Source organism: Tachyglossus aculeatus, chromosome 7 (genome assembly GCF_015852505.1).
Source record: "Tachyglossus aculeatus isolate mTacAcu1 chromosome 7, mTacAcu1.pri, whole genome shotgun sequence".
Classification (NCBI taxonomy): Eukaryota; Metazoa; Chordata; class Mammalia; order Monotremata; family Tachyglossidae; genus Tachyglossus; species Tachyglossus aculeatus.
In genome coordinates this window covers 17,560,736-17,580,431 of record NC_052072.1, presented here as the reverse complement: position 1 = coordinate 17,580,431, position 19,696 = coordinate 17,560,736, and the positions used below count along the sequence as shown (strand labels likewise).

Sequence of the window (19,696 nt, the reverse complement as noted above, 5' to 3'; positions counted from 1 at the left end):
GCAGAGAAAAGGAGAAATGAGTCCCCAACCTTCAGCAGTCACTCTCCTGAAGACTGCCGGGGAGATCGCTCTTTTGGCTCACCTCGCTGCACCTTAATAAAAAAGGGCATCAGTGGGTGTCATCTGGAAATTGAAACTATTCTTCAGGCCCCTCAGGGATTAAGGCAGCCAACCTCGTTTTTCTCAGTACGCACCGGGTTAGGATCAGTCCAGCAAGACTGACCAAATCTGGTTAGCAAGAAAGGAGGGGGAAAAAAAGGAAGCTCGCCGGTGAACCCGTGTCTCCCGGATTGATGGAATCCAGGTTCACTGGCATTAGCGGACGGTTTTTCTCCCCCGGTCCCCCGAAAGGTACTCGCCGGCCGGCAAGGCCTGGTGTCCTCAGAACATCCGCTTTGAATCCCGGTGGCTTTTTCACCTGGGCCGCTCCGTGCCTCCCCTCAGTTTCACGCTAAGGCTGGCTCGGCTCCTCCTCCGTGTCCGTGTCTATTTCCTCTGCACGCGGCTGTTGCCCGCCCAGTCCGTCCTCATTTCACTGTTCGCGTTCTCTCCGCCCGGGAACTCTGTCCTGAGGGCCCCAGCTCCCGGCAGCTCTGGATCCTCCTGGTGTATTTCACCTAGCCGGGCGGGAAAACAAACAAACCCCACAACGATGCAGTCAAATGCCAATCTAAAGCTGACGGAATTGCACGCGTGACTTGGGTAACCCTTGCCGGGGTTGGGGGGATTAACCTGTGAAGAGATTGAACGCCGTCGCGAAAGTCTCTGATCTCTGAAAGGTGCAAAATGTGGCCCCGGTCCCCCCAGCCGCTCAAAGTCTTGTCACTTTAAAGTGGCGACGTGAAACCCCTCTTGGAAGAATCAATTCGCCCTCACCCCCGGAAATTATCCGAGGAAGAGCCTGGGAGAAAAGAGAAAGCTCGGAAATTCCATCCCGTCGGCTGCGGTTTTTTTTGCTGTCGGTCACGGGGAATAATAATAGTAATAATTTAATAATTTGGGTATTTGTTAATCAATCAATCAATCAATCGTATTTATTGAGCGCTTACTATGTGCAGAGCACTGTACTAAGCGCTTGGGAAGTACAAATTGGCATCACATAGAGACAGTCCCTACCCAACAGTGGGCTCACAGTCTAAAAGGGGGAGACAGAGAACAGAACCAAACATACCAACAAAATAAAATGAGTAGGATAGAAATGTACAAGCAAAATAAATAAATAAATAAATAAATAAATAGAGTAATAAATATGTACAACCATATATACATATATACAGGTAAAGCGCTTACTATGTGCAAAGCACTGTTCGCAAGGTGATCAGGCTGTCCCATGTGGGGTTCACGATATTAAATCCCCGTTTTACAGATGAGGGAACTGAATAAAAAAGTAGCACAGACGGAGCCACTGATAAAAGCTCCGGCCGGATAAAAGCTCGCTTTTATTGAGCACTTACAGTGTGCGGAGCACTGTACTAAGCGCTTGGGCGAGTACGCTGTAGCAGTATAACATTCCCTGCCCACAGTGAGCTTACCATCCTGTTCCCCTCTGGGCTCTGCAGTCGAAAGGAGGTTGAACTCGCGGTAGAATCCGAAGCGAGGGAATCTGGGGCCATTTTGCACCTCTCACCCCCGAACGCCGGGAAACCCGGTTGTCAACGACCGACCGGCGAACGGCCCCGCTGCACTAAACCTGCCCCCGGGTTGCCCGCGTTAACCGGTCCGGCTTTCGCCCGCAGCAGCGGTTTGAGCTCGGCGGCGGAGCCGCGGAGATGCTTAGCGCCGCTCTGCTCGATGCCTTTAACGTGGTTTGCCGCCCCGTTTGCATGCTAGACGCTTCCCCGGTGGCTCCGCCTCGCTAAAGGACGCCTGCTTGGGTGTGGAAGCGGCGTGGCCGCCCTGTAACCCTAGAATCGGAGACGCAGAAACCATCCCGTCCGACCATTTGAGGTTTAAATGAAAGCAACGGCAACGGCCCCGAGCGTTTCGATCAGGACTCGTCATCATCATCGCCGCTCGTAGTCATTGAGCGCTTACTGTGGGCGGAGCACTGTACTAAGCGCTCGGGGGTGTATGACCGGATTTGGAAGACCCCCTCCCCTGCCCACAGGGAGCTTTCGGGGTGTCAGTTTCCCCCACCTTCTTTGCTCTAAGCACCGAGGGTGGGGACGCCGTTCAGTTTGTACTACGGCATCCCTCTTGGAGTTACAGTTTCTGGTCACTTTCGGGGGCAGGGGAAGCCCCCCACCCCGGGGCAGCGGGCCTTGGCATTCGCCCGGTTTCAGAGGCGGCGTCTCGAGGCGACGGGCTTTGCCGTTGCCTGCCTCATTTAACGTCGAGTGGTTCGAACGGCCCGCCTCCGAGCCGGACCGCGGGGCCGGGGGGAGGTCCGTCCCCCCGCCGTGACGGCCCGGCCCGCTCTGTTCGCCCCCCAGAACAACGACAACGAGACGGCCCTGCACTGCGCGGCTCAGTATGGCCACACCGAGGTGGTCAGGGTCCTCCTGGAGGAGCTGACGGACCCCACCATGCGCAACAACAAGCTGGAGACGCCGCTGGACCTGGCGGCCCTGTACGGGAGGCTGGACGTGGTGAAGCTGCTGCTCAACGCCCACCCCAACCTCCTAAGCTGCAACACTAAGAAACACACCCCCTTGCACCTGGCCGCCCGCAACGGCCACAAGGCCGTGGTCCGAGTCCTTCTGGACGCCGGGATGGACAGCAACTACCAGGTAGAGGCGTTGGAGCGGGGCCGGACCCCGGGAGGAAAGGCCCGGAGACCCCCCCGTCCCGCCCGCCGGGCTCCGCTTCTGTGTAGCACAGCCTACGTGCGTTGCTTTCGCCCATCACACTGTCGTCCCCTGGGGCACCGGGAGGCCAGCGAACCCCCTCGCCCCACGCAGACGTCTCCCCCCGCCTGCCAGGCTCCTTTCCGGGGGCCCGGGCTGTCCTGGGGAACCTTCATTCGTTCATTCAGTGGTATTTATTGAGTGCTCACTGCTTACTTCTAGCCTGTGAGCCCACTGTTGGGTAGGGACCGTCTCTATATAATAATAATAATAATAATATTTATTAAGCGCTTACTATGTGCAAAGCACTGTTCTAAGCGCTGGGGAGGTTACAAGGTGGTCAGGTTGTCCCACGTGGGGCTCACAGTCTTCATCCCCATTTTACAGATGAGGTAACTGAGGCCCAGAGAAGTGAAGTGACTTGCCCAAAGTCACACAGCTGACAAGTGGCGGAGCCGGGATTTGAACCCATGACCTCTGACTCCAAAGCCCGGGCTCTTTTCCACTGAGCCACGCTGCTTCTCCTATATGCTTCTTCTATATGTTGCCAACTTGGACTTCCCAAGCGCTTAGTGCGGTGCTCTGCACACAGTAAGCGCTCAATAAATATGATTGATTGATTGTACTAAGCGCTTGGGAGAATATAATGTAGCAGTAAACAGACCCGTTCCCTGCCCACAACAAGCTTACTGTCTGGAACTGCCGAAGCAGGCCTGGTTGGCTCCAGAATCTGACGGGGGAAAGGGCGGTGATCTCAAGCCTTTATCTCCGGGAACATTCAAACAGCCTTCCCCGCCTCTGGAAACCTCCAAATTCCTCTCTTTCCCGATTTCCTCATCTGTAAAACGGGGATGAAGACTGTGAGCCCCCCGTGGGACAACCTGATCACCTTGTAACCCCCCCCCCACGCGCTTAGAACAGTGCTTTGCACATAGTAAGTGCTTAATAAATGCCATTATTATTATTATTAGATGGAGCCAAGCAACCGTGAAACCTTCTGGGAGCGGCTCCCTAGTTTGGTGGCACTGCTCCGATTTTCACAACCTTTTTTGAAAAATGGTGTTTGTTAGGCACTTACTATGTGCCAGGCACTGTACTCGGCGCCGAGGAAGATACAAGCTGATCAGGCTGGACGCAGGCCCTGTCCCACGTGGGGCTCACAGTCTTAATCGCTTAGAGAAGCAGCGTGGCTCAGTGGAAAGAGCCCGGGCTTTGGAGTCAGAGGTCATGGGTTCGAATCCCGGCTCTGCCACATGTCTGCTGTGTGACCTTGGGCAAGTCACTTCACTTCTCCGAGCCTCAGTTCCCTCATCTGTAAAATGGGGATGAAGACGGTGAGCCCCACGTGGGACAACCCGATCACCTTGTATCCCCCCCAGTGCTTAGAACAGTGCTTTGCACATAGTAAGCGCTTAATAAATGCCATTATCAATCCCCATTTTCCATCTGGCGTAACTGAAGCTCAGTGAAGTGACTTGCCCAAGATCACGCAGCGGACAAGCGGCGGAGCTGGGATTGGGACCCAGGTCTCTCTGAATCCCACGCCCGGGCTCTTTGCACGAGGCCACGCTGCTTCTCTGCAGTTCCAGACTAAAATTTTTAGGCTGCAAGCGTGGCAGTATGGCTGTGGCCTAGAAAAGGTCTCTGGCAGGCCGGCCCAACCACCCCCCATTCCAATAATAATAATAATAATAATAGTTGTGGTATTAAGTGCTTACTATGTGCTTGCATTGTTCTAAGCGCTGGTGTGGGTAGAAGCAAATCGAATTGGGCACAGCCCCTGTTCCACAATCTTAATCCCCAATCTACAGATAAGGTAAAGTGAGGCCCAGAGAAGTGAAGTGACTTGCCCAAAGTTGCACAGCAGACACGTGGCAGAGCCGGGATTAGAACCCAGAGCCTTCTGACTGCCAGGCCCGGCCTCTACCCACTGAGCCAGGCTGCTCTTCTGTTCCCATCTGAGAAGCAGGGTGGCTCGGTGGAAAGAGCCCGGGCTTTGGAGTCAGAGGTCATGGGTTCAAATCCCGGCTCTGCCAATTGTCACCTGTGTGACTTTGGGACAGTCACTTCACTTCTCTTGATTGATTGACTGATTCTCTGGGCCCCAGTTCCCTCATCTCATCATCAGTCGTATTTATTGAGTGCTTACAGTGTGCAGAGCACTGTACTAAGCGCTTGGGAAGTACAAGTTGGCAACATATAGAGACAGTCCCTACCCAACAGTGGGCTCACAGTCTAAAAGATTTTACAAATCTAAAATCCCCATCTGTAAAATGGGGATGAAAACAGTGAGCCCCCCGTGGGACAGCCTGATCACCTTCATTCATTCATTCATTCAGTCGTATTTATTGAGTGCTTACTGTGTGCAGAGCACTATAGTAAGCGCTTGGGAAGTACAAGTTGGCAACATATAGTGACGGCCCCTACCCAGCAGTGGGCTCACAGTCTTGTAACCTCCCCCGCGCTTAGAACAGTGCTTTGCACATAGTAAGCGCGTCATAAATGCCATTATTATTATTATTATTATTATTATTATTGTTATTATTATCTACCCCCTGGGTCCCCTTGCCCCGGACCCAGGGCCACCGACACTGGCCCAGCCCGCCCTAAGGGACGGTTTCCAGTTCCCATTTCACAAGCCATCAGGGGTCCGGTGGTACAGTACTCTGCACATAGTAAGCGCTCAATAAATACGATTGATTGAATTGTCTTTCAGGCAAGGACAGGGGCTCCCAGGGCTAGTTGATGCGGGGAACTAGGCAGGGAGACGGGGCCGGCCGGCTTCGGGGCCAATCGTTCCCCTCCCGTGTGTCCGTCCGTGATCCGTTTGAGGTCTTCGTCCGCACCGCCAACTGGCTGGAGCCCACCGATGCGCATCCCGGGACCCCCGCCCTGAGTTCTCGTTTGCTTTCCAGACGGAGAAGGGCAGTGCTTTGCATGAGGCTGCTTTGTTTGGCAAGACTGATGTGGTGCAAATCCTGCTGGCCGCAGGTGAGAGGGTGCAGCGCTCCTGGCCCCTGCAGCTCGGGGGGCGAGGGCGGGATGTCACCGGGACCCAACCGAGAAGGGGGCGAATCCCCCCGTCCTCCCCCCCCCCCGCCTCGGCTGCAGATGTTGCGATTGTCCCGTCTCCGTACGTCCGCCCCGGCCGGCCGAGCCTGTCCCTCCGGAAAGCCCGAAGCCCGGCCCCCCCGCGGGGAGAATTCCCGCGACGCCGGACGCGGACGCCCACTGGCTTGTCCGCAGATCGTCCCGAGGAGGCCCTCCCCACCCCTCCCTCCGTGTGTCCGCAGGGATTGACGTGACCATCAAGGACAATCGGGGGCTGACGGCGCTGGACACCGTGCGGGAGCTGCCCTCCCAGAAAAGCCAGCAGATCGCAGCGCTCATCGAAGGTGGGCACCCGGCCGGCGGGGCCGGAGGGAAACCCGCTCTTCGGGCGTGCAGGGAGGCGCGGGGCGGCCGGCCGGGAAAGGACAGGGGCCGGTCCGCTATAGCGGAGCCGGTCTTGCTTCCCGTGTAGGGCACACGATGGGGAAGAACGCTAAGGAAGCTGAAAGGACCGCTCCCACCCAGCCCCTGCTCATCCCCGTCGTGGATCTGGCCGTCCGAAAGCCCCAAGGTAAGGAGGCCGGCCCCGCCTCGGTCTGCCCGCTGAAGCCTGATTCATTCATTCATTTATTCAATCATTTATTGAGCACTTACTGTGTGCAGAGCACTGTACTAAACGCTTGGGAAGTCCAAGTTGGCAACATATAGAGACGGTCCCTACCCAACAGCGGGCTCACAGCCTAGAAGAGGGAAGTTGAGTGACTTGCCCAAAGTCACACAGCTGACAGTTGGCGGAGCCGGGATTTGAACCCATGACCTCTCTAAAGCCTGGGCTCTTTCCACTGAGCCACGCTGCTTCCACATGGGACGGGGACTGTGTCTAACCTGATCAGTTTGTATCTACCCCAGTGCTTAGTACAGGGTCTGGCACACAGTAAGGGCTCAACAGTTTCAGAAGAAAAAAAACCAAAGTCTGCCCTGTGGGTGACAAGGTCACTGAACCCATTCATTCGTTCATTCATTGAATCGTATTTATTGAGCGCTTACTGTGTGCAGAGCACTGTACTAAGCGCTTGGGAAGTACAAGTTGGGGACACTGTTGCTCTGTTGGATAGCAAGGAGGAGGGAATTCCAGGAAGGAAGGAGGACGTGAGTAAGGGTCGTGAGCTTAACATTTATATTCATTTTTTTCAAACTGAGTCCTGGCTCCCAGAGTGGAACGGTTCTCTTTCCCAGCCTAGTGGAAGCCTATTTCCATACTCTTTCCGTAGACCTTTATTTCTGAATAGAAATCAGAAGGAGTTTGAAGAGTACATAAGTGCTCTGCACACAGTAAGCGCTCAAGAAATACGATTGAATGAATGAATTCGTAAAATGGGGATACCCGTTCTCCCTCAATCAATCAATCAATCATATTTATTGAGCGCGTACTATGTGCAGAGCACTGTACTAAGCGCTTGGGAAGTACAAATTGGCAACATATAGAGACAGTCCCTACCCAACATTGGGCTCACAGTCCACCTTAGATGGTAAGCCCTACGCGGGACAGGGACTGTGGCCGACCCGATTATCTTGCATTTACCCCACCGCTTAGTACGCTGCCCGGGATGTAGTAAACACTTAACAAATGGTGTCATTATTATGTAGCAGCGTGGCTTAGTGGAAAGAGCACGGGCTTTGGAGTCAAAGGTCGTGGGTTCAAATGCCGGCGGGACAGGGACTGTGGCCGACCCGATTATCTTGCATTTACCCCACCGCTTAGTACACTGCCCGGGATGTAGTAAACACTTAACAAATGCTCTAGACTGTGCAAACAAATTGAACAAATTTCTAGACTGTGAGCCCACTGTTGGGTAGGGACCATCCCTATATGTTGCCAACTTGTACTTCCCAAGCGCTCAGTCTAGTGCTCTGCACACAGTAAGCGCTCAATAAATACGATTGAATGAATGAATGAACTGCTGACTAGAAATCTGGGGAAGATTCATCTTTTCCACAGCCTCCCGTGTTAATAATAATAATAATAATAATAATAATAATGGCATTTATTAAGCGCTTACTATGTGCAAAGCACTGTTCTAAGCGCTGGACTGGGGAGGTTGCAAGGTAATCAGGTTGTCCCACGGGGGCTCACACTCTTCTTCCCCATTTTGCAGATGAGGTAACTGAGGCACAGAGAAGTGAAGTGACTTGCCCAGTCACACAGCTGACAATTGGCGGAGCCGGGATTTGAACCCATGACCTCTGACTCCAAAGCCCGGGCTCTTTTCCACTGAGCCACGCTGCTTCTCTAAATCACCTAGTTAAATCACCTAGTGAAATATTAAGTGACCGGGTCACCTTTGTGAGCCGGGACTTATCTGGTTCTGTGATGTTGTTTGCAAAATGGGACCAGAAAATGCCACAGCTTTTGGGCCAAGAGGAAAAATAATCCCGGGGTGAGGTTGGTGCTTCCCTGACGGAAGTCCCAGCTGTGTTCGCTGGCATTTTCTCCCGTCGTTGGCTTCTCGGGATAGAAGGCCCACGTCCTCTCCGTCTCCCTGCTTCCCGATGGGAACGTCCTGCTCTTAACAGCTGTCGAGGCCCAAGGGTGGCCATACCCAACTTGAGGCTCCAAGCCACAGTTGGGTACGGAGGATCCCAACAGTGGATGAGGGAATCACTCAGTGGTATTTATTGAGCGCTTACCGCGTTCAGAGCACTGGACTGAGCACAGAAAAGTAGGCTTAGTGGAATAATAATAATAATAGCATTTATTAAGCGCTTACTATGTGCAAAGCACTGTTCCAAACTCTGGGGAGGTTCCAAGGTGATCAGGTTGTCCCACGGGGGGCTCACAGTCTTCATCCCCATTTTACAGATGAGGTCACTGAGGCGCAGAGCAGTGAAGTGACTTGCCCAAAGTCACACAGCTGACAAGTGGGGGAGCCGGGATTTGAACCCATGACCTCTGACTCCAAAGCCCGGGCTCTTTCCACTGAGCCAGGCTGCTTCGGTGGAAACGTTCCCTGCCCTCAGGGAGCTTAAAGTCCTAGTGGGATCTCTTGAAAGCGGTAAGTGGGAAGCAGCATGGCCTAGTGGAAAGAGGACGGGCCTTGGAGTCGGGATCTGGATTCTAATCCCACTTACCTGCTGCGTGACCTTGGACAAGTCACTTCCCTGTGCCTCAGTTCCCTCATCTGCAGAAGGGGGATTCAGTACCTGTTCTTCCTATTCATTCGTTCATTCATTCATTCAATCGTATTTGTTGAGCACTTACTCTATGCCGGGGGGAATTCAGTACCTGTTCTCCTTCCTATTCATTCATTCAATCATATTTGTTGAGCGCTTACTGTATGCCGAGCACTGTACTAAGCGCTTGGGAAGGACAAGTTGGCAACATATAGAGACGGTCCCCGCCCAACGGCGAGCTCACAGTTTAGAAGACTAGTTAGAATGTGAGTCCCATGTCTGGAAAGGTGCATTTACAGAAACTCAGCTATTTAAAAAATCCATTGCTTCATCGTATCTTTGTAAAAATAGCCAAAGTGGAATTCTTTAGGGTGGTCTAGGCTCCCTCACTGATATAAAATTGAATGGTTTTGAACAGGTCACTTAAGCTGTCATGAACTAATGAAGAGTTACATAATAATAATAATAATGGCATTTATTAAGCGCTTACTATGTGCAGAGCACTGTTCTAAGTGCCGGGGAGGTTACAAGGTGATCAAGTTGTCCATGTGTCCCAGTCTTAATCCCCATTTTACAGGTGAGGTAACTGAGGCTCAGAGAAGTTAAGTGACTTGCCCAAGGTCACACAGCAGCTGTGGCAGAGTCGGAATTCGAATCCATGACCTCTGACTCCAAAGCCTGTGCTCTTTCCCCTGAGCCACGCTGCTTCTCATGTATGTAGCCCTTCACATCTGTAAATTCAGGCCACGCTGCACAATTTTCCTTATGAATGCTTGCTGTTGCTTTCTACAGGTAGCTTTTTTTTTATGGTATTAAGAGCTTTCTATGTGTCAAACACCATTCTAAGAACCGGAGTAGGCACGAGTTAATTAGGTTGGACAGAGTCTCTGTTCCTGTATATATGTACATGTGTTTGCATGTATTTATTACTCTGTTTATTTTATTTGTACATATTTATTCTATTTATTTTGTTAATATGTTTTGTTTTGTTGTCTGTCTCCCCCTTCTAGACTGTGAGCCCGCTGTTGGGTAGGGACCGTCTCTATATGTTGCCAACGTGGACTTCCCAAGTGCTTAGTACAGTGCTCTGCACACAGTAAGCGCTCAATAAATACGATTGGTGATGATGATGTTGCCAACGTGGACTTCCCAAGCGCTTAGTACAGTGCTCTGCACACAGTAAGCACTCAATAAATACGATTGAATGAATGTGGGACCTGGTTATCATCTGTCTGCCCCAGCGCTTAGCTCAGTGCTCAGTACACAGTAAGCTCTTAACAGATACCACAATTAGCTAATTATGGGCCGGGAATGTGTCAGTTCATTGTTCTATTGTACCCTCCCAAGCACTTAGTACCCTGCTTTGCACACAGTAACGAGTGAATAAATGAATGATCAATAATTACTATTATTATTATCTTGAGCCATCTGCCTTGCCTTCATCCTCGGCATCATCCTTCCTTCCAAAGCACTTGCAGCACGTGGCTGGTATTTGGAGGCCGGGACCGGGCAGGTTTGAGTAGCCGGCGTTTCCAAAGATTGATCCGTGGGCATCCCCCTGGGAGAGGGAAAAAGGGAAACGTATGAGTGGGAGAAGGGAAAAACAGAAGAGCCAAGAGGTTTTCCAGTGCCTGCTTTGGCAAGTCTTCCCCCTCTTCCATATCTTTTAGACTGTGAGCCCACTGTTGGGTAGGGACTGTCTCTATATGTTGCCAATTTGTACTTCCCAAGCGCTTAGTACAGTGCTCTGCACATAGTAAGCGCTCAATAAATACGATTGATGATGATGATGATATCTGCTCCACAGAGAGATCGAGCACCAGTTTAACGTAGGGTCAAAGAGTCGTCACTTTGGTGCCCAGGCAAGATGGAGAGTTTTGACTACCTTCTATCTCCAGAGCCCTGGCTAGACTGTAAGCTCTTTGGGGCCAGGGATTGCATCTCTGATTTTTTTTTAATAATAGTAATGGCTTTTTTTATTAAGCGCTTACTATGTGCAGAGCACTGTTCTAAGTGCTGGGGAGGTTACAAGGCAATCAGGTTGTCCCACAGGGGGCTCACAGTCTTAATTCCCGTTTTACAGAAGAGGTAACTGAGGTACAGAGAAGTTAAGTGACTCACCCAAACTCACACAGCTGACAATTGGCGGAGCTGGGATTTGAACCCATGACCTCTGACTCCAATCAATCAATCAATCAATCAATCAATTGTATTTATTGAGCGCTTACTGTGTGCAGAGCACTGGACTAAGCGCTTGGGAAGTACAAGTTGGCAATATATAGAGACAGTCCCTACCCAACAGTGGGCTCACAGTCTAAAAGGGGGAGACAGAGAACAAAACCAATCATACAAACAAAATAAAATAAATAGAATAGATATGTACAAGTAAAATAAATAAATGAATAAATAGAGTAATAGATATGTACAAACGTATATACATATATACAGGTGCTGTGGGGAAGGGAAGGCTCCAAAGCCTGTGCTCTTTCCCCTGAGCCACGCTGCTTTTAATGGTATTTGTTCATTCATTCAATCGTATTTATTGAGCGCTTTCTGTGTGCAGAGCACTGGACTAAGCGCTTGGGAAGTCCAAGTTGGCAACATATAGAGACGGTCCCTACCCAACAGTAGGCTCACAGTCTAGAAGATAATAATAATAATAATGGCATTTATTAAGCGCTTACTATGTACACAGCACTGTTCTAAGTGCTGGGGTGGCTACAAGGTGATCAGGTTGCCCCACAGGGGGCTCACAGTTTTCATCCCCATTTTACAGATGAGGTCACTCAGGCACAGAGAAGTTAAGTGATTTGCCCAAACTCACACAGCTGACAATTGGCAGAGCGGGGATTCAAACCCATGACCTCTGACTCCAAAGCCCGGGCTCTTTCCATTGAGCCACGCTGCTTCGCACTTACTGTGTGCCAGGCACTACTGAGGCACTGTCCCTGTATATATGTATATATGCTTGTACATATTTATTACTCTATTTATTTTACTTGTACATATCTATTCTGTTTATTTTATTTTGTTAGTATGTTTGGTTTTGTTCTCCATTTCCCCCTTTTAGACTGTGAGCCCGCAGTTGGGTAGGGACCGTCTCTATATGTTGCCAACTTGGACTTCCCAAGCGCTTAGTACAGTGCTCTGCACACAATAAGCACTCAATAAGTACGATTGATGATGATGATGATGACGATGATGATGACAATGATGATGATGATGATGATGATGACTGGGGTAGATACAAGATAATTGGGTTGGACACAGTTCCTGTCCAGCGTAGGATCACAGTTTTAATTCCCGTTGTACAGATGAGGGAACTGAGGCACAGAGAAGTCAAGTGACTTGCCCACACTCACATCACACAGCAGGCAAGTGGTGGAGTCTGGATTAGAACCCAGGCCCTCCAACTCGCAGGCCCATACGCGAGATTATTTATTTATATTTTTATTTATTTTTTTATTTTGTTAGTATGTTTGATTTTGTTGTCTGTCTCCCCCTTTTAGACTGTGAGCCCACTGCTGGGTAGGGACGGTCTCTATATGTTGCCAACTTGTACTTCCCAAGCGCTTAGTACAGTGCTCTGCACACAGTAAGCGCTCAATAAATACGATTGATGATGATGATGACTGGGGTAGATACAAGATAATTGGGTTGGACACAGTCCCTGTCCCGCGTAGGATCACAGTTTTAATTCCCTTTGTACAGATGAGGGAACTGAGGCACAGAGAAGTCAAGTGACTTGCCCACACCCACACAGCAGGCAAGTGGTGGAGTCTGGATTAGAACCCAGGCCCGCCAACTCGCAGGCCCATACGCGATCCATTCGGCCTCGCCGCTTCTCCGGCGCCCTTGTACTTTCCCAAGCCTGGAGCCTCTGCACACAGTAAGCGCTCAATAAACGCGATTGATTGATTGATTGATTGGAGCGCGGGGCCCCGCACCCAGTAGGCGCTCACCCCATCCCGGGGGTTGATGTATTGACCGACTGATGGATTGCTCTCCTCAGCCCCCGCAGGGGACGTGGAGAGGGCGGTGACGGAGCTCATCATCGACTTCGACGTCGGGGCCGAGGACGAGTGTCCCTACGAGGCCCTGTACAACGCCGTCTCCTGCCACTCCCTGGACAGCACGGCCAGCGGCAGGTCTTCCGACCGAGATTCCGGGAATAAGGAAGCCGAGTTGGCCGGCGGGAAAGCAGCCGGAGCGACGCCAGTACGTAGCCCGTTGCCGGGGATCTGTCTGGGAGCCCCGAGCTTTGGGCCGGGTGGGAGCGCCAGGGAATCCTAGACTGTGAGCCCACTGTTGGGTAGGGACCGTCTCTATATGTTGCCAACTTGTACTTCCCAAGCGCTTAGTCCAGTGCTCTGCACACAGTAAGTGCTCAATAAATACGATTGATGATGATGATGATGTCTGGGGTGGAAATGGAAACCTCTCCGGTTATAGTGAGAAGCAGTGCGCCTAGTGGGTAGAGCACGGGCTTGGGAAGTCGTACTTCCCAAGCGCTCAGTCCAGTGCTCTGCACGCAGTAAGCGCTCAATAAATACGATTGAATGAATGGAGGGACCCAGGTTCAATCAATCAGTCAATTGTATTTATTGAGCGCTTACTGCGTGCAGAGCACTGGACTAAGCGCTTGGAAAGTCCAAGTTGGCAACACATAGAGAGACAGTCCCTACCCAACAGTGGGCTCACAGTCTAAAAGGTTCATTCATCCAGTCGTATTTATTGAGCGCTTACTGTGTGCAGAGCACTGGACTAAGCGCTTGGGAAGTCCAAGTTGGTAACATAGAGAAACAGTCCCTACCCAACAGTGGGCTCACAGTCTAAAAGGTTCATTCATCCAGTTGTATGTATTGAGCGCTTACTGTGTGCAGAGCACTGGACTAAGCGCTTGGGAAGTCCAAGTTGGTAACATCTAGAGACGGTCCCTACCCAACAGCAGGCTCCCAGTCTAGAAGGGGGAGACAGACAACAAAGCAACATATGTTAACAAAATAAAATAAAATAAATAGAATAGCAAATATGTACAAGTAAAATAGAGCAGGAAATCTGTACAAACATATATACAGGTGCTGTGGGGAGGGGAAGGAAGTAGCGTGGCTCAGTGGAAAGAGCATGGGCTCTGGAGTCAGAGGTCATGGGTTTGAATCCCGGCTCCGCCACATGTCTGCTGTGTGACCTTGGGCAAGTCACTTAACTTTTCTAAGCCTCAGTTCCCTCATCTGTAAAATGGGGATTAAGACTGTGAGCCCCACGTGGGACAACCTGATCACCTTGTATCCCCCCCAAGCGCTTAGAACAGTGCTTTGCACATAGTAAGCGCTTAATAAATGCCATTATTATTATTTATTATTAAGTAGGGCAGGGGGATGGGGAGAAGGGGAAGAGGAAGGAGGGGGCTGAGTGTGGGAAGGCCTCCTGGAGGAGGTGAGCTCTCAGTAGGGCTTTGAAGGGAGGAAGAGAGCGAGCTTGGTTCTAATCCTGACTCCGCCACTTGTCTGTTAGGTGACCTTGGCCAATTCACTTCACTTCTCTGCGCCTCAGTTTCCTCATCTGTAAAACGAGGATTAGGACTGGGAGCCCTCTGTGGGACAAGGACCGCATCCGACCCGACTGGCTGGTATCTTCCCCAGCGCTTAGAACAGTGCCTGGCACATAGTGAGCGCCAAACAAATTCAGCTGTTAGTATTGCTATTAATAATAATGATGGCATTTGTTAAGCGCTTACTATGTGCCGAGTACTGTTCTAAGCACCGGGGTAGATAGAAGGTAAATCAGTTTGTCCCATGTGGGGCTCACAGTCTTAATCCCCATTTTCCAGATGAGGTAGCTGAGGCACAGAGAAGCAGCGTGGCTCAGTGGAAAGAGCACGGGCTTTGGAGTCAGAGGTCATGGGTTTGAATCCCCACTCCGCCACATGTCTGCTGTGTGTGACCTTGGGCAAGTCACTTAACTTCTCTGAGCCTCAGTTACCTCATCTGTAAAATGGGGATTAAGACTGTGAGCCCCACGTGGGACAACTTGATCACCTTGTATTCCCCCTCAGCGCTTAGAACAGTGCTCTGCACATAGTAAGCGCTTAACAAATGCCATTATTATTATTATTATTATTATCATTATTAAATGACTTGCTCAGAGCACACAGCTAAGTGACAGAACCCCCTCGTTCCCCTCTCCATCCCCCCATCTTACCTCCTTCCCTTCCCCACAGCACCTGTATATGTGTATGTACATATTTATTACTCTATTTATTTTACTTGTACATATCTATTCTATTTATTTTATTTTGTTAGTATGTTTGGTTTTGTTCTCTGTCTCCCCCTTTTAGACAGTGAGCCCACTGTTGGGTAGGGACCGTCTCTATATGTTGCCAACTTGGACTTCCCAAGCGCTTAGTACAGTGCTGTGCACACAGTAAGCGCTCAATAAATACGATTGATTGATTGATTGATTGATTGATTGATTGCCTCCCAAGCCCGGGCTCTTTCCACTAAGCCTTGTGACACGGGGCCCGGGGTGGTCCCAAGCGGCTTGTGACCTGGGGGATCTCTCTGCTACCTTCGTTCTGTGGAGATGGGGAGGGAAGGAAGAAAGAGAGGAATTTAAGGAGGGAACTTCCATTCCGTCAATTCCCCCTCCCCTCCCGAGACTGCCGGGACCCTCCCACCAGGTTGGTTGCCCCGGGCCTCACACTCCCTTAGGGATGACCCAAAGGAGAGGCGTCTAATGAATTGGCCCTCTAGCTGCCCCCTTCTCTTCCTAGTCACCATCATCATCATCATCAATCGTATTTATTGAGCGCTTACTGTGTGCAGAGCACTGTACTAAGCGCTTGGGAAGTACAAGTTGGCAACACATAGAGACAGTCCCTACCCACTGCTGACATCTCTCTTCTTGCTTAAATCTTTGGTCTTTGGCCTCCTCCAGGAGGCCTTCCCAGACTGAGCCCCCTCCTTCCTCTCCCCCTCCTCCCCCTCTCCATCCCCCCGCCTTACCTCCTTCCCCTCCCCACAGCACCTGTATATATGTATATGTTTGTACGTATTTATTACTCTATTTATTTATTTTACTTGTACATATCTATTCTATTTATTTTATTTTGTTAATATGTTTGGTTTTGTTCTCTGTCTCCCCCCTCTAGACTGTGAGCCCACTGTTGGGTAGGGACCGTCTCTATATGTTGCCATATATACATATTTGTACATGTTTATTACTCTATTTATTTATTTATTTTACTTGTACATATCTATTCTATTTATTTTATTTTGTTAGTATGTTTGGTTTTGTTCTCTGTCTCCCCCTTTTAGACTGTGAGCCCACTGTTGGGTAGGGACTGTCTCTATATGTTGCCAATTTGTACTTCCCAAGCGCCTAGTACAGTGCTCTGCACATAGTAAGCGCTCAATAAATATGATTGATTGATTGCCAACTTGTACTTCCCAAGCGCTTAGTACAGTGCTGTGCACACAGTAAGCGCTCAATAAATACAATTGATTGATTGATTGATTAATGATTAAATCTTTGGCCTTCCCCCCCCCCCCCACCTCCATATTACAATTTCCAAGGCTCTTCCCCTTGCAGGTGGCAGTTACTCACTTTTCTGTGAGATGGGGAGCGAATGATTAAATCTTTGGTCTTCCCCCCGACCTCCATATTACAATTTCCGAGGCTCTTCCCCTTGGGGCTGGCAGTTACTCATTTTTCTGTGAGATGGGGAGCTAATGATTAAGTCTTTGGTCTTCCCCCCAACCTCCATATTACAATTTCCAAGGCTCTTCCCCTTGGGGGTGGCAGTTACTCACTTTTCTATGAGATGGGGAGCTCCCCCCCAATCTTACCTCCTTCCCTTCCCCACAGCACCTGTATATATGTATATATGTTTGTACATATTTATTACTCTATTTATTTATTTTACTTGTACATATCCATTCTATTTATTTTATTTTGTTAATATGTTTGGTTTTGTTTTCTGTCTCCCCCCTCTAGACTGTGAGCCCACTGTTGGGTAGGGACCGTCTCTATATGTTGCCAACTTGGACTTCCCAAGCGCTTAGTACAGAGCTCTGCACACAGTAAGCGCTCAATAAATACAATTGATTGATTGATTAATGATTAAATCTTTGCCCCCCCCCCCCCCCCCCACCTCCATATTACAATTTCCAAGGCTCTTCCCCTTGGGGGTGGCAGTTACTTTTCTGTGAGTTGGGGAGCTAATGATTAAGTCTTTGGTCTTCCCCCCACTTCCGTATTACAATTTCCAAGGCTCTTCCCCCTGGGGGTGGCAGTTACTCACTTTTCTGTGAGATGGGGAGCTAATGATTAAATCTTTGGTCTTCCCCCCAACCTCCATATTACAATTTCCAAGGCTCTTCCCTTTGGGGGTGGCAGTTACTCACTTTTCTATGAGATGGGAAGCCCCCCACCGTCTTACCTCCTTCCTTTCCCCACAGCACCTGTATATATGTATATATGTTTGTGCATATTTATTACTCTATTTATGTATTTATTTATTTTACTTGTACATATCTATTCTATTTATTTTATTTTGTTAATATGTTTGGTTTTGTTCTCTGTCTCTCCCTTCTAGACTGTGAGCCCACTGCTGGGTAAGGACTGTCTCTATATGTTGCCAACTTGTACGTCCCAAGCGCTTAGTACAGGGCTCTGCACACAGTAAGCGCTCAATAAATACGATTGATTGATTGACACCCCCCCACCCTCCATATTACAATTTCCAAGGCTCTTCCCCTTGGGGGTGGCAGTTACTTTTCTATGAGATGGGAAGCTCCCCTCCGTCTTACCTCCTTCCCTTACCCACAGCACCTGTATATATGTATATATGTTTGTACATATTTATTACTCTATTCATTTATTTTACTTGTACATATCCATTCTATTTATTTTATTTTGTTAATATGTTTGGTTTTGTTCTCTGTCTCCCCCCTCTAGACTGTGAGCCCACTGTTGGGTAGGGACCATCTCTATATGTTGCCAACTTGGACTTCCCAAGCGCTTAGTACAGAGCTCTGCACACAGTAAGCGCTCAATAAATACAATTGATTGATTGATTAATGATTAAATCTTTGCCCCCCCCCCCCCCCCCACCTCCATATTACAATTTCCAAGGCTCTTCCCCTTGGGGGTGGCAGTTACTTTTCTGTGAGTTGGGGAGCTAATGATTAAGTCTTTGGTCTTCCCCCCACTTCCGTATTACAATTTCCAAGGCTCTTCCCCCTGGGGGTGGCAGTTACTCACTTTTCTGTGAGATGGGGAGCTAATGATTAAATCTTTGGTCTTCCCCCCAACCTCCATATTACAATTTCCAAGGCTCTTCCCTTTGGGGGTGGCAGTTACTCACTTTTCTATGAGATGGGAAGCCCCCCACCGTCTTACCTCCTTCCTTTCCCCACAGCACCTGTATATATGTATATATGTTTGTGCATATTTATTACTCTATTTATGTATTTATTTATTTTACTTGTACATATCTATTCTATTTATTTTATTTTGTTAATATGTTTGGTTTTGTTCTCTGTCTCTCCCTTCTAGACTGTGAGCCCACTGCTGGGTAAGGACTGTCTCTATATGTTGCCAACTTGTACGTCCCAAGCGCTTAGTACAGGGCTCTGCACACAGTAAGCGCTCAATAAATACGATTGATTGATTGACACCCCCCCCCCCCCTCCATATTACAATTTCCAAGGCTCTTCCCCTTGGGGGTGGCAGTTACTTTTCTATGAGATGGGAAGCTCCCCTCCGTCTTACCTCCTTCCCTTACCCACAGCACCTGTATATATGTATATATGTTTGTACATATTTATTACTCTATTCATTTATTTTACTTGTACATATCCATTCTATTTATTTTATTTTGTTAATATGTTTGGTTTTGTTCTGTGTCTCCCCCCTCTAGACTGTGAGCCCACTGTTGGGTAGGGACCGTCTCTATATGTTGCCAACTTGTACTTCCCAAGCGCCTAGTACAGTGCTCTGCACACAGTAAGCTCTCAATAAATACAATTGATTGATTGATTGATTAATGATTAAATCTTTGGCCTTCCCCCCCCACCTCCATATTACAATTTCCAAGGCTCTTCCCCTTGGGGGTGGCAGTTACTCACTTTTCTGTGAGATGGGGACCTAATGAGACAGAGCTTGGGAGCGACAGGCAGGCTTTGAAGAGCGAGCCTGTCAGAAATTCCTAGTTTGTGATCTTCTTCACCTTGTTTTCCCCCGCTTCTAGACCTCCCCCCTCTCTAATAATAATAATAATGATGGCATTTGTTAAGTGCTTACTATGTAGAAAAGCACTGTTCTAAGCACTGGGCGGGATACAAGGTGATCAGGTTGTCCCACGTGGGGCTCACAGTCTTCATCCCCATTTTACAGGTAAGGTAACTAACTGAGGCTCAGAGAAGTTAAGTGACTTGCCCAAGGTCACACAGCAGACGTGGTGGAGCCAAGATTCGAACCCATGACCTGTGACTCCAAAGCCCGTGCTCTTTCCACTGAGCCACGCTGCTTCTCTAGACTGTGAGCCCACTGTCGGGTAGGGACCGTCTCTATATGTTGCCAGCTTGTACTTCCCAAGCGCTTAGTACAGTGCTCTGCACACAGTAAGCGCTCAATAAATACGATTGATTGATTGATTGTTTCGTGGCTCAGTGGAAAGAGCCCGG

At 49.5% G+C, this 19,696-nt stretch overlaps 1 protein-coding gene across 4 annotated transcripts in view; it reads left to right on the top strand.

The window, feature by feature from the left end:
- Positions 1-19,696, top strand: part of ANKS1A (ankyrin repeat and sterile alpha motif domain containing 1A) — a 255,025-nt gene that overhangs the window by 122,963 nt on the left and 112,366 nt on the right. For all 4 annotated transcript variants that reach the window (XM_038748704.1, XM_038748705.1, XM_038748706.1 and 1 more), the window contains 5 exons: positions 2,433-2,729; positions 5,702-5,777; positions 6,080-6,181; positions 6,310-6,408; positions 13,021-13,226. In XM_038748704.1, coding sequence (XP_038604632.1) covers positions 2,433-2,729; positions 5,702-5,777; positions 6,080-6,181; positions 6,310-6,408; positions 13,021-13,226 — 780 coding nt within the window. The remainder of the gene's footprint in view (positions 1-2,432; positions 2,730-5,701; positions 5,778-6,079; positions 6,182-6,309; positions 6,409-13,020; positions 13,227-19,696) is intronic.